The sequence below is a fragment of the Idiotropiscis lumnitzeri genome, chromosome 4 (genome assembly GCF_059441095.1).
Source record: "Idiotropiscis lumnitzeri isolate Australia: NSW breed Sydney's pygmy pipehorse chromosome 4, RoL_Ilum_1.0, whole genome shotgun sequence".
NCBI lineage: Eukaryota > Metazoa > Chordata > Actinopteri > Syngnathiformes > Syngnathidae > Idiotropiscis > Idiotropiscis lumnitzeri.
This window is the reverse complement of record NC_142394.1, coordinates 12,614,807-12,627,247: the sequence shown is the minus strand read 5'-3', so window position 1 is coordinate 12,627,247 and position 12,441 is coordinate 12,614,807. Positions and strand designations below refer to the sequence as shown.

The window sequence follows — 12,441 nt, the reverse complement described above, 5'->3', positions numbered from 1 at the left end:
TGACAGTGCCTCAGATGCAACGTACTCTAATGTGGGGCTCTACCGCCCTCTGCTGGTACTTGGATACAACAAGATAGCAGTTTATGTCAGTAACAGAAAGACAGTGAAGCTTACGAATTCTAATCATTATTATTTTAAATTGAGGTGGATGTTATAAATTACTACAAGCCTTTTGACCTCAGATAAAATACAAAAAAGGGTTGGTCCGAATTATTATAATTTTTTTAATGTGGTTCCACACCCTCTCACACTTCCTGCTCCAGGTTTCACAGTACAAAATGACATGAAAGACGCAAAAATAAAATTACATAGTCAAAATCATTCAAAACAAAAAAAATAACTCTATGAAAAGGGCGTACATTAGGCTATTTAATGATGGCTTAGGGGTTATTAATTCAGTTCTTCAAGTTTTTTTTTGTCTGACACTGACAATAAGTCTCTGTTGGTCAATTTCTGTTTTCATGTTAACATATTTTAAAAAAAATCTCACAGCTCCTGCATGGACTCAGATCCACTATAAAGTATTTCTCCGCGGCTCAGCCACCTGTGGAGGAGAACGCACTTGATCCCATCAAACATGCCTTGGAGAATAATTTAGTGATTAGGATGCAGGTACTCACAGGCTAAGGTTCCCTTTTTTCACTTTAATTCCTGAGAGGGCACATAAGGAGGACAGTTCATCAAAAGGAGCTCGTTTGATCTGAAGCATCACTCACTCACTTAGCATACTCACGTCTCAGGTGCCATGTAGTCACTATGGCAACAATCAACAACAACACCAGCACGAGTGGAACAACAATGGCAGCAAGGTGGCCACTTCCACCCTCTTCAGAGCCCGTCTAGACAACAAACGGTTATATTTAAAGAAAAACAAATACTCATTTTGTCCTCTAGGGGGCACTGCAATGCAATGCAAATCAGGTGTTCGTTAACATTTGTAAAAAAAAAAAAAAAAAAGTTTTCACTCTTTTATTGTAACAATAGTATTGTTAGTATCGTTAAATTGAGTTGATGTTGCTTGCTAGGTTTAACAGGTGAGAGGAAGTGACCTCTTGCCCTATCCTATTTTTACAAGACTGGAGAAACTTACTGTACTGGATTGTTTTATGCCAATAAAAGTTGAGTAAGCTGGTTAATGCTGTAATCATCCACTCTGTAGTGTCAGTTAGAACGGAACCGAGTGAAACAATTACAACCACGCATGTAGGCACTCATTTTCAGCCCTGGAGTCAAACCAGTCCACTGAAGTTCACAATGTTTAAATGAAGATAGTATCATTTTTACCCTTGTTAATGTATGAATCGAGAATAGCTTACCATTACCTCCAAGCATTGACATTCAAATTAGATTTATATTGTATTTAATTAAAAATCAAAATTTTTACAGAATGGGCTTACGCTACATTGTAACATGCGCACGTTATCCTCAGACCTATGATTATATCACGAGACTGCAACTACGTGTGTGCAAATTACATCAACGAAACCTCTCCCACAAGAACATTATAAAAAATGCATGCAAATTAGCCACAGGTTAAGATTCTGCTATTTAAAACAAAGATAAACATATTTCTCCTAAAGAATAAATCACTTTGTGGCCTTTTCTACAGGATAGTATGTATTTTTTGTGTCATTGACGCAACACGTCATTAGCGGGAGCCTCAGCATGCTTTGTTGAAGTTACAATTAACACTCGGGACTGTGATTAATGTTATTTTATACAGACAGGGTGTAATATAGTTGCAAGGGTCGTGTATTCAATTATTGCGACTTGGTGACACCCTTACTCACAAAAGTGGCACCCAGCAGCTCAAATTTCCTGGTGCTCCAGATGGGCCACACAGTTTCTAAATTAAACATATTGATTTATACTTACTGCAGCGTGAGTCTTAATGGTTGTGGTTGTTGAGAAAAAATCCTCCTGATGACCTGTGCGAGCCACAAAAAAAAATTGTGGAGTAAATTAAGGGATTGAAGTTGCATTGTTATGAAATAAAGTCCTAAAATGTAATAATTCTACGCTATTATAGGAAAGTTTGAGAATACACATTTACATTCATGTGAGACTTTTGATATTCACTAGATACAATTTGGCCATTTTTTTCTAATATTTTTCACATTTCTTGTTAATTTATTAATACATTTTATTTTGTAACATTACAATTTACAACTAAGAACAATAACATTTTTGACAACACTTTATAATAAGTACATTAACTAAAACATTTGTAAATACTGAAGTCATCATTCATAAAGCATGTTTCAGACACGAATAATCATTTTGTCAGAAACTAAATGATAATTTCCGTATTTACAAATGCTTAGCTAATGCTTATTATAGTGTAACCAAATTTTCTGGTAATATTACTCTCAAAATCGTACTTTATTTTGTTTCCAGTGTGACCCAAATATTGGGTACAGAAATCTTTTTTTTTTTTGCATCTCCCAGTCGTTTTCATTTCGAAAGACAAACTGTAATTCAATGGGTAATATCAGAAGGAAAATATCTCACCTGTTTCTCCAGTCGTGAATGTTAGAATGTTGCTTGCTTTACTTGTCCCCAAACTGCTCTTGGCAAACATGCGGATGTTGTACGTGGACGGATGTATCTCTATGATGGTGGCCTCTGTCTGGTTTGGGCTGAAGTCCACTACCGTCTTTTTAAAATCCCATGAGCCTGTGGTTGTTGGGACAGAATTCAATTTTGCTCTGAATCGACCAAGAAAAATTTACTTTATAGATAATGTTTGAGTGATTTTACTGATTATACCATTCAATGCTTTATACTCAAGAAAATATCCGGAAATGGGGGCATGTCCTTCATACCCAGGAGTCCAAGAGAGAGAAACTGTGTTGTCCCTAACCTCCTTCAACTCAACAACGGGGGGATCTGGAGGCACTGAAAAAGACACAGGTGGCGAAAAACACATTTCAGCTTGAATCAAATTATTTTGGATGCTCATGAATTTTATTTCCTGCCACCGAGGCAAATGCTCTACCCGAGGAAAAGACCGTTGAACTTTGTTCCCATCCTGTGCTGGCAATCAACACATCTGCTGATGGAGTGGAGACGTCTGTGAACACAAAAGAGCAGGAGTGACATACAAGAAAGAATGTTTAACTGAAGGGCATGCTTGGAAAGAAAAATATTGTAAAAAAAATATATGTATTTTTTTTTCCTTTCCAATTGTCAATTGGATTGTTTGTTTGCTTTCATCTTAACTTACTGTGTATTGTTAGTACCTGAGTTGATCCTTGTGGTGTCTGGCCTCGGCCACGGAACAGTGAAGAGCGTGTTGACAGTTGCCAGCGTGGATGTTTGGAGAACTGAAAAAAAAATAAATAAAGAAAATAAATTTTTGGTATTACAAAAATGAGTGAATTTGATGAAGTCATACGGTGCTGTACTAAAGTCGTTATCTTTGTGCAAACAGCATACAAATTACCAGTTAAAAATCTTCACTTCCATTCCACTCTTGGTCGCGGAGAGACAAGAGGACATTTTACATTGTTGTGCCATTTTTAAATTTCACTTGACTGAATTTTTGACAGGTGGTGAAAATAGGGCCTTTCACTTTTTGAATTGAACTACTGAAGTAGAGCTTTCCACAGCCCTCTAATTTATGAAGATGCACCAGTATAAAGTAAAAGTCGTAAAATGGTAAAACTAAATAAATAAAATAATGGGTTGAGACTTTTGCGCAATATTGTACATTTTCAGGATATACTTTAAATAAATTGTAGAATGACTCACTCTCGTCCAAAGTGGAGCAGAGGGGTGCAGTCGAGGCAGGTCCTATTCCTGCGTTGGTCTTGGCCTGTATGAGCACACCGTACTGGGTGGAAGGCCTCAATCCGCTCAGGATGACGCTCTCTTGTGGCCCTGTCGCCGTCACACTTTCCCGCTGCCACCATTTGAAATGTCTGCCAACAGGGTCATACTCTCTGTAGCTGAGGCTGTAACTCCGTATAATCCCATTTCTCAGGTTGGCCCTAGGAGGCTATAACACAGTCATTAGCATTATCAACACATTTCCGTGTTAACAGTTCCTCTTGAGTGAAAATAAAAACTGACACGCAACAGCGAAGGGTGTTGGTAACAACTTGACAAGTACTTTGCTTAAAATTACACTCTTGTCTCTGCTCTCAAATTTTGTGGGGATGTCCACTGAAGGTGTGAAACCATGGCCTGTTGAAAATTATATGCCAGCCATTTTTCTTTGTGGACCTATGAGGAGGATCATTCCAATTTTTGATGAAAAATATTCTTTTACCCAGCAGTTATAAGGGTGTATGTATGTGAATACCTCTTCTGTAAATTGTGGCATCTAATGAATGTGCATTTTCCTGTTGTAGCTAGCGGGCTAACTGTTTTTTTCCTGAAATGAAAGCACTTTTTCGTCAAGTATTTTGGTGAACTGTCATAAGTAAGTTTACCTTCCAGGACACTTTGATGCTTGTGGACGAGAACGGTTGGAGACGCATGTCCAAGGGTGGGCCATCTGGTGCTGAGTGGCAAAGATTTGAAAGTCTTATAAAATGGAAAATCTTAATTGAATAAACCAAAATGCCACTTTGTACTTCTTCTTCTTTACCTGCTTCTTTTGTGGCGACAGCAAGGACATTGCTGGCTTCACTCATGCCCTGACTGTTGATTGCAAACATGCGAAGGTTGTAATACTTAGCCGGCCACAAGTCCACCAGAGTGACCTGAGTCAGGTTTGGATTTGAAATATGAGTTGACACGGCGGCATCCCAGAGAGCTGTATGGCAGGAGAAATAAAACGTGTGAAACAAGACACTGTCCTTACAATATTTCTGGATATGCTCCGGCGATTTGGGATACCCTCTTTGCTCTTAAGGTCAATCCTGTAGGACGTGATGGGCCTTCCACCGTCAAATACATGAGACCAGCAAACAGTGACAGTTCTGTCCCTGACCTCTCGCATCTCTACATTTAGAGCATCAGGTTGCACTAAAGAGGGAGAATTGCTATTTAGTATGCAGTCACACTGAAGCTGCAGTCTATATCTTGGGTGAACACATTCCCTGACAGTTCCTGCCAATGTGCTCCTCAAGGATGGTTTTAACACAGAAGAAACTGAGAATAATTATTGTGCTTAAGTTGATTTTTTGGGGTATCTTAAAATGAGTATTTATTGTTCTAACAATGTTTTAATTCTACGACCTCCATTGGAAAACTGCTATCCGTACTTTCTACTAATTAGTTTGTCTAAATTGATTATTTTCTCCCCAAAATCAACCCCCCAAAATACTTTGCGATAATATGTTCAATGTGGCTTCACTAGTCTGAACATGGCATTCCGATTAGTATTGCGTTTTTAGAATATGAGTAAAGCAGCAAAATCCACCCGATATTTTTGGCATCTCAGGGGGCGAACATTTTGTCACTCTCTGTCAACTGAAAATGACATGACAGTCACTTAGGGTTCAGGTAACGACCAATCACTGCTCACCTGTTTTCTGAAGCTGAGCTATGATTGGTCATTACCTGAGCCCTGAGCAACAGTGATGTTATTTTTAGTGGACAAATGGCCGCCCTCTGACATGGACAAAAACTGTTGAACTAGTTTTCCGCAAATGTCATAATTCCACAATATGAATCAGAAATGACATTTTTGGACCAGTGAAGACACAAAGAACATTCCCATTTAACTACACAAGAGGCAGAAAAAACAGACAACAGTGACGAACGTGCACCTGGGAGCATTAATGACAATGACTCAGCAGATTCTGAGAAGCGAGATATTTTCCACCCACGGCTTGAATCGAGAAAATTATTTGATGTTGCCACCTCAAATGTTTTTCTTGCGTCAGTTTAAAAAAATCTGCAAAAAATACATTTAGCAAACTTTTTTTGGGGGCGGCTTTTCACGACGTTAACAAAGCTATGGGGACCTGTTGTTTGAATAGCGTGACCCGTGATTTTTTTATTTATTTATTTATTTATTTCACCTCAATACAATATAAGTTATTAAAAGGGAAATTGTTTTTTGTGTCAAAGTTTTTTGTCATGTGAAGTTATTAGAAAAAAGGTTCAGTATAATTGACTGTAACAATTCTTTAATAAATTATAAATAAAACTTTTTGTACTTAAGTGCAATTGTGGCTTAAACTATCATGTAATTTAATTGCATGGGTTTATGAATTTTCCCAGAATATTTCTATGTCTGCATGGGAGGCTTAGACTGGGAATGATTCATTGATTTTTGTGAAATGTGAAGCCCTTTGAGACTCCTTTGTGATCAGGATTTATATGAATAAATGTGACTTGACTTGAATCAGTACCTGCGTGGTTGCACCGAAGCCTTCTTTTGCACAAGTAACTGTATAGTCCTTCCACAGCGCATGAATACTTTTGTCAACCCACCCCACAGTCCTACATACAGTAATTTGGGTCTCACCTGGTACCACCGTCAGGGTCATCTGATGTTTGCGGTCATTGAACCAGCCCGGGATTTCCACACGGCAGCCGTACACACCCGAGTCACTCTCCACAAGCTGTCTGATGGTCAGCGACACATCCCCCTCCACGATGTTACCCATGAGCAAGTAGCGCTCGGATAGTCTGCTGGTGACCGACGTTCCGTCCGTCTTGATGACTTCTTTGGCGCAGCCCCTGGTAGGGATAGGCCCTCGACCCCAGCACACTGACAGCTTGCCATAGTAGCGAGCATCGTACTTGCATGTTAACGTCACATCTGCCCCAACTTTAATCTCCAGTCTTACTGCAAAGCTGCACTCTGCAAAGGCAAAAAAGAGTGAACATTTTAAACACGCAACAATCCTGATGGGTCTATTACCTCTCTTACCTAGAAGAAGGAAGAGGATGCAACAGAAACTGAAGTATCTTCTGACAAAAGAAGTCATGGTAACATCAGCTCATTGAGGAACTTCATTCACCTGCTGCTGTGCATCAAAGTGGACCGCAGAGATGTTGCCGCTTTGACAAGTTTCCAAGTCACATGTTGTCTTCGATGTGCTCACACAAACAGTTCTGCAGGCCAAGGTGGGATGTGGAAGAGGTCTGCTTCCTTCTTTGTGGTTTTGGTTCCTTCTCCTTCAAGTGGCAAACAGTTTCATAGTGATGAATCGACAGAATTGCGCTCACCAACTAACTCTGGAGCCGAGCTAATGTGTTTAACTGTCATCAGTGGTAACAAATGAGGCAGTTACAAACAGAAATCAAAAATCCCCCTTTTATAATATAGGAGGAATAAATCGAGTGATTAAAAAGAGTGATTAAAAAAATCATCTATTGATCAAATGATTATTCTGCCTACTCTATTCAAGGTCGCCGTGTCATTTTAGAAATGAGAAAGTTTCATAGAGATATACATGGAAGGCGACAGTACCAATACAACCATTTGGCTCTAAAAAAATTCTAAAACTTCCCCTTAGGCCAAGTCATACAATATATACACTACACACATGAATAGGCAGTTCTCATCTGGCTCGTGCAACTGGCACCTTGCGTTGTCTCTAGTGAAATGATCAAATATTACCAGAGCGAGAGCAACAGGGTCAACTTTCTTTCAAGGATCCTCAAACACAAACAGGTTTACTTCAGGTGATAGTCAAAATATAATTGTTTGTGTGCAAAGTCGTATTTTTCCTAACACGGGGAGCAGAAGCCTATGTTGACATCTGGCAAAAGGCAGACTTCACACTAGACTGGTTGCCTGTCAATCAAAGGGTACATGGCGAGACACACAGTTCACACTCACATTCGTAGCATCGCGGAGTGGGAACTGAACCCACGCTGCTTGCATGGAAGTCAAGCAGCTAAATCATCATAGCATCAAAAACACAAATGAATCTATCCTAAAAGGAGTGGATTTCTGATGAAACTCAACTATAGAGTGTGTGTGTTATTCACTGGAATTTGGCTGAGTGTGTTTTTTTTTTTTTTGTCAGCTGAAACTTTAGTAACCCAGATATATCACTTCCTCTTTGGATACGTCCAAAAACAAACAGACAACGGCACAAATGCCACTGGTTGAATTCTTCCTACCAGACGTTGCAGGTTGGCAAAAATATTTTAAGTGGGATTAGTAGGATCTAACAAAAGACAGCAAGCTCAACAGAATGAAACACTTTACGGAAACATATGTTGGCTAAATAAGACGCAAGATGACAAAATCATGTAAAAACATCAGAGTGAAGAAGTGCGATTTATTGTCTATTTTATTAGTTTCAACCCACAATGAAAACCGCAATTTAAAGCTATAAAAGGGGAAATGATCCACCTCAGTCAACAACAGCAGATTACACAGGATTTGTGAGAATATGAAATGAAAATATCATTTAACTTTGTTTTCCAAATGATGCGTTAATGACATGGCACAGATTGCTGAATGAAGGCGCGCTCACTCCTTAATATGAACGGCGTGGAATGAAAACACCATGAATGACAGATTATATTCAGTATTCATGTGACAAACATGTAAAACTAAATAAAAAGGGCTTTTTTTAAGTTACATAATCCTTTTAATATCTCAACTTCTAAGGCAAGTGCATCAAAAAAATCGACTGTATGCCGTGCTTATGGCACAAATGCCAAAGTGAGCAAAAATGAATCACTTTAATATGGCAATTTAATATAATACACAAAATTACTGTACATGACATTATTAAAATAGAGTATATACAGTAGCAGGCATGTCAGAAAAGTTCCAGGACTGCTCAGTCCTCATGACCATCTTAACGTCGTCCACATCTTCAGAACAAGTCTCACTGATGACAGCCTTGAGTTCGGTAAAAGGAGAAAAAAAAATATCACAGATCCACGTCAGATGAGTAGGACGTTTGCTCTAACATAGCAAAGTTCTGCTCGGCCAGGAACTGACGGATGCTCAAGGCATTGTGAGAAGACGTGTTGTCATGGTGAAGCATCCACAAGTTGTCCTGCCACAACTCTCGCCTCTCCAACGAGGATGGCGTTGCAGGCTCATACTTTGTAATTTGGGGGGGGGATGAAATGTATAGTAAAACTTTCCTATTGCACATCGTTTAAATGACATCGTTCCTGAGGTTCAAATTTCGTTTTTACATGTTCTATTTCATAATTATATAATTATATATATATATATATATATATATATATATATATATATATATATATATATATATATATATATATATATATATATATACGTATATATATATATATATATATATATATATATGTATATATATATATATATATATATATATATATGTATATATATAGGAAACAGAAGAGCAAAATCAAGTGAATTTAAATAATTTCATACACATTTTCTATCGTTGATATTTGTTGGAGTTGAAGAGGCCAAGGTCGTTTCCCTGCTGTGAGAAAAATAAGACAGGATTTTGTCAGCTCAGTCTAGTCATATTCCCAACTAGAATTCACATGATACTTACAGGCAATAAAGATTAGCATGATGAGCACAGTAAGGGAAACGATTGCTGCTAATCTGCAAATGTTGCCCACTTCCTGGAAAGCTACAAATTTATCCTGCAATGAAAGTGAACATTATCATTTGAGGAAACTGTAAAAAGGAAATACAATAAATAAAATGACATCTTATGGTAAAAACCCACAATACTGCAATATTTAGCCCAGCGAATGTTACCCGGTCTTTTTTTCCTCAAAGAAGAAAACAAAAGTGTCATACCTGCGCTCTGCCTTTCCTGTTTATAGCTGAATCATCTCCTTCTGCATGTTCAATTATAGACATTTCTGAAATGGCTTGAAAGGAGTATAAAACATCCTTATTTAGTATCAGTGTTTCTTTTAATGAAATATTTCTGATTTACTGCGCCCACCTTGTTTTCTTTCAGTTGAGACCGGCAGACTGACCTGAGTAACAGGTGGTTCCGAAGGTGCTGTAGAAATAGAAAAGAAGAAAACACGTCTCAGCTGGAGGAGTTCAATTTGTAGGGCTTGAAAACAAAGACAGAAAAAAAAAACCCAGAAACAATGAAATTGGAATGGAATAGTGTACTGGCAAACGCTTTGGCATTTAGCAATAACTGAATTGGTTCTGTATGTCCAATAAAGTAAAACATAATAAAATCTCTTCGACGTCAAAGAAAACATGTCCAGAGAGGTTTTGCAAAAAAGGCAGACTCAGCATTGTAAATAAAAGCTTAAAAGATGAGTGACTGGAAAAAGTACAATATGTAAGGACAAGATAATAAAATATACAATTGTTGTTTACTTGTGTTGGTTTAAAAATAAATATAAAAAAATATTTGCAAAACCCAGCCAAAAAAATAACCCCCATATTTGATTTTTTTTTTCTAATTTGTGCATTTATAACTTTTAAATACAGTGGCACCCGTTTGGATATAAATTTAAAATAAATACATTCTACTTTGACTTAAAGAAGGGCGATAACGTACATAAAAACACAACTGCACACGGTCCATAGAGAGAGAATGAGAGCAAAAAGCAGCCCTTGTGACCATTTGATGTTCAGCAGAGAAGAAGGGAGAGAAACAAAAGATATGAAGCAGCAAATGACAGCGCCTAAACACAAGAGGCCACATGTTCACCTTCCTCCAGGGCCAAGTATATGTTGACTTTATAGTCGTTGAACAACCCTGGCAGCTCCACCCTGCAGCCGTACACGCCAACATCGCCAGGTTGAGCATTCACAATGGTCAGGGACACGTCTCCATCCCTGAGGCGACCCAGGAGGCGGTACCTGGACTCGCTGATGAAGCGCACGGCCCCATCTTTGGCGTAGACGATCCTGTTTGAGCATTTGAAAGCGGGGACCTTTCCTCGACCCCAGCAGAAGCTCCAGCGACCATGAGCTCGGGTGCTGTAGGCACACGGCAGTGTGACATTGTTCCCGATGTGACCGCTGACTTTGAGGGCCTCCGAGTGAACTGCAGAGGTTGACACTGGATCACAGCTCTGAAATGTCAACCCTCACAGCGCTCCCACTCAGAGCTCCAACATATTGACTTACCTTGACTCAGGATGGACAGGAATAAATAGCAAATACCACGCATGTGTAGGCTCTTGTATAACTTTACACTACACTGAAATGAGGCGACCTATCTTCCCCCGCACGGAGGCATGATGTGTCGTGCGCTTTCAACTTCCCTTTCTTGACAATCAGGAAGGGAAACTTGTAGTCAAGATGGAGGATTTAGATAAATCTTTGAGTTGGCTTCAGATCAACAGTAAAAAAAGGAAATAAAATAAATTACGCATACTATAATCTGTGGGTCAACAGCTAAATGAAGAACAAAATACTTTTATTTTGAAAGACTTGATCGTATTTGTTGAATTTACATTTGAAAAATACAAATAAAGGGTTTTGCTTTAAGACAGAAAGGTTGATAATCCATAGGATGCATTAAATATTAGTTTTAAGTATTTTGTCGATGCAATAAATAAATCACTATTCATTTACTATTTAGATCGTCACTAAAGCTGACTTTGCCATAAGAATCATTTCCTGTATTGTTTCTTTGCGAACAATATCTGTTTGTGTGAAGTCATATTCACAACCCAATACTCTTTTGATCTTTCAGACTGAGCATGAATTCATGTAGCGACACCGAACTGGCTTGCTTTGACTTCTCTCCTCGCCTCACAAAGCTGCCGACCAGAAAAGCCGTGAGGTTAAAATGAGACAACTGCAGAGGCTGAAAAAACATGTTTGTGTGACAGTGGACCCTTTAGAAATGTGTCTGGGGGCTAAGTCAACTATTATCTTTGAGAACATCAGGTATCTTGCTTTTTGATCAATGATTTCAAGCAAGAAAGATTTCTTGCTTGGATATAGATTAACAACCCATGGTGGTTTAAATGAAAAACTATGGCCGGACCCATGTCACCCTGTCACTGGCTCTACAATTATTTGTTTTTTGCAGAAGCAAACTACCGCTGGTGTCCCCGTTTAACCTCAAGGTCCAAAGGAGGAGTTTTGTTTACTTTCATTTCCTGTCCAAAATCAAATTTGAGCCACTGTAACACCACTGTTGAGATTGGACTTTAAAATTGGGTTCAGCACTGAAAAAGTGTTCCAAAGCCAAAGTGTCTCACAAATCAATGCCTGAGCGACTTCTGCTGATCTCCGATAAAACAGGGCGCAAACAGAGAAGAAGTGAGACTCCAGAGGTCAGAGTCTGAGTTTATTTTAGCATTGGAGGAGGTGGATTCCCACGCATCCGCATTCTGGCAGATGCAGAAAACGTGCTGCATTCAGCATAGTAAAGGACTGCAAAGTTAAGGAAAGAAACAAAAAGCTGATTTGAGCTTTTGTGAACATGCTGAGCTGCCAGTGACTTTCTTCAATAAGCACTTCTCGTCCCCTAACGTTAGATGCCAAAAAAAAAAAAAAAAAAAAATGTCACTTGTGTTCATTTGACCCACGTGCACTTATCATGCCACACATCTAGACAACCGAAAATAGTT

At 38.7% G+C, this 12,441-nt stretch overlaps 2 protein-coding genes across 4 annotated transcripts; both read right to left on the bottom strand.

Annotated features, from left to right (window-relative positions):
* Positions 1 to 200: 200 nt before the first annotated feature.
* Positions 201 to 7,000, bottom strand: LOC148338167 (uncharacterized). Of its 2 annotated transcripts, none has more exons than XM_088293997.1 (14): positions 6,833 to 7,000; positions 6,425 to 6,763; positions 4,846 to 4,974; positions 4,595 to 4,762; positions 4,437 to 4,507; positions 3,754 to 4,000; positions 3,243 to 3,326; positions 2,999 to 3,073; positions 2,770 to 2,898; positions 2,512 to 2,676; positions 1,876 to 1,928; positions 734 to 839; positions 621 to 651; positions 201 to 544 (listed from the first exon to the last, which is right to left on the bottom strand). In XM_088293997.1, the coding sequence occupies exons 1-14, from the start codon at positions 6,888 to 6,890 to the stop codon at positions 487 to 489; spliced, it is 1,713 nt and encodes a 570-aa protein (XP_088150123.1). In that variant the 5' UTR covers positions 6,891 to 7,000; the 3' UTR covers positions 201 to 486. The 2 variants fall into 2 exon arrangements, with proteins under 2 accessions (XP_088150123.1, XP_088150122.1); XM_088293996.1 differs by having other exon boundaries at positions 6,824 to 6,991.
* A 2,210-nt stretch (positions 7,001 to 9,210) lies between these two features.
* On the bottom strand, positions 9,211 to 11,122 carry LOC148338166 (hepatitis A virus cellular receptor 1 homolog). 2 transcript variants are annotated; one of them, XM_088294396.1, is made up of 6 exons: positions 10,985 to 11,122; positions 10,563 to 10,901; positions 9,831 to 9,947; positions 9,680 to 9,753; positions 9,426 to 9,519; positions 9,211 to 9,350 (listed from the first exon to the last, which is right to left on the bottom strand). In XM_088294396.1, the coding sequence occupies exons 1-6, from the start codon at positions 11,025 to 11,027 to the stop codon at positions 9,280 to 9,282; spliced, it is 738 nt and encodes a 245-aa protein (XP_088150522.1). In that variant the 5' UTR covers positions 11,028 to 11,122; the 3' UTR covers positions 9,211 to 9,279. The 2 variants fall into 2 exon arrangements, with proteins under 2 accessions (XP_088150522.1, XP_088150523.1); XM_088294397.1 differs by having other exon boundaries at positions 9,831 to 9,890.
* Between the last annotated feature and the right edge of the window lie 1,319 nt (positions 11,123 to 12,441).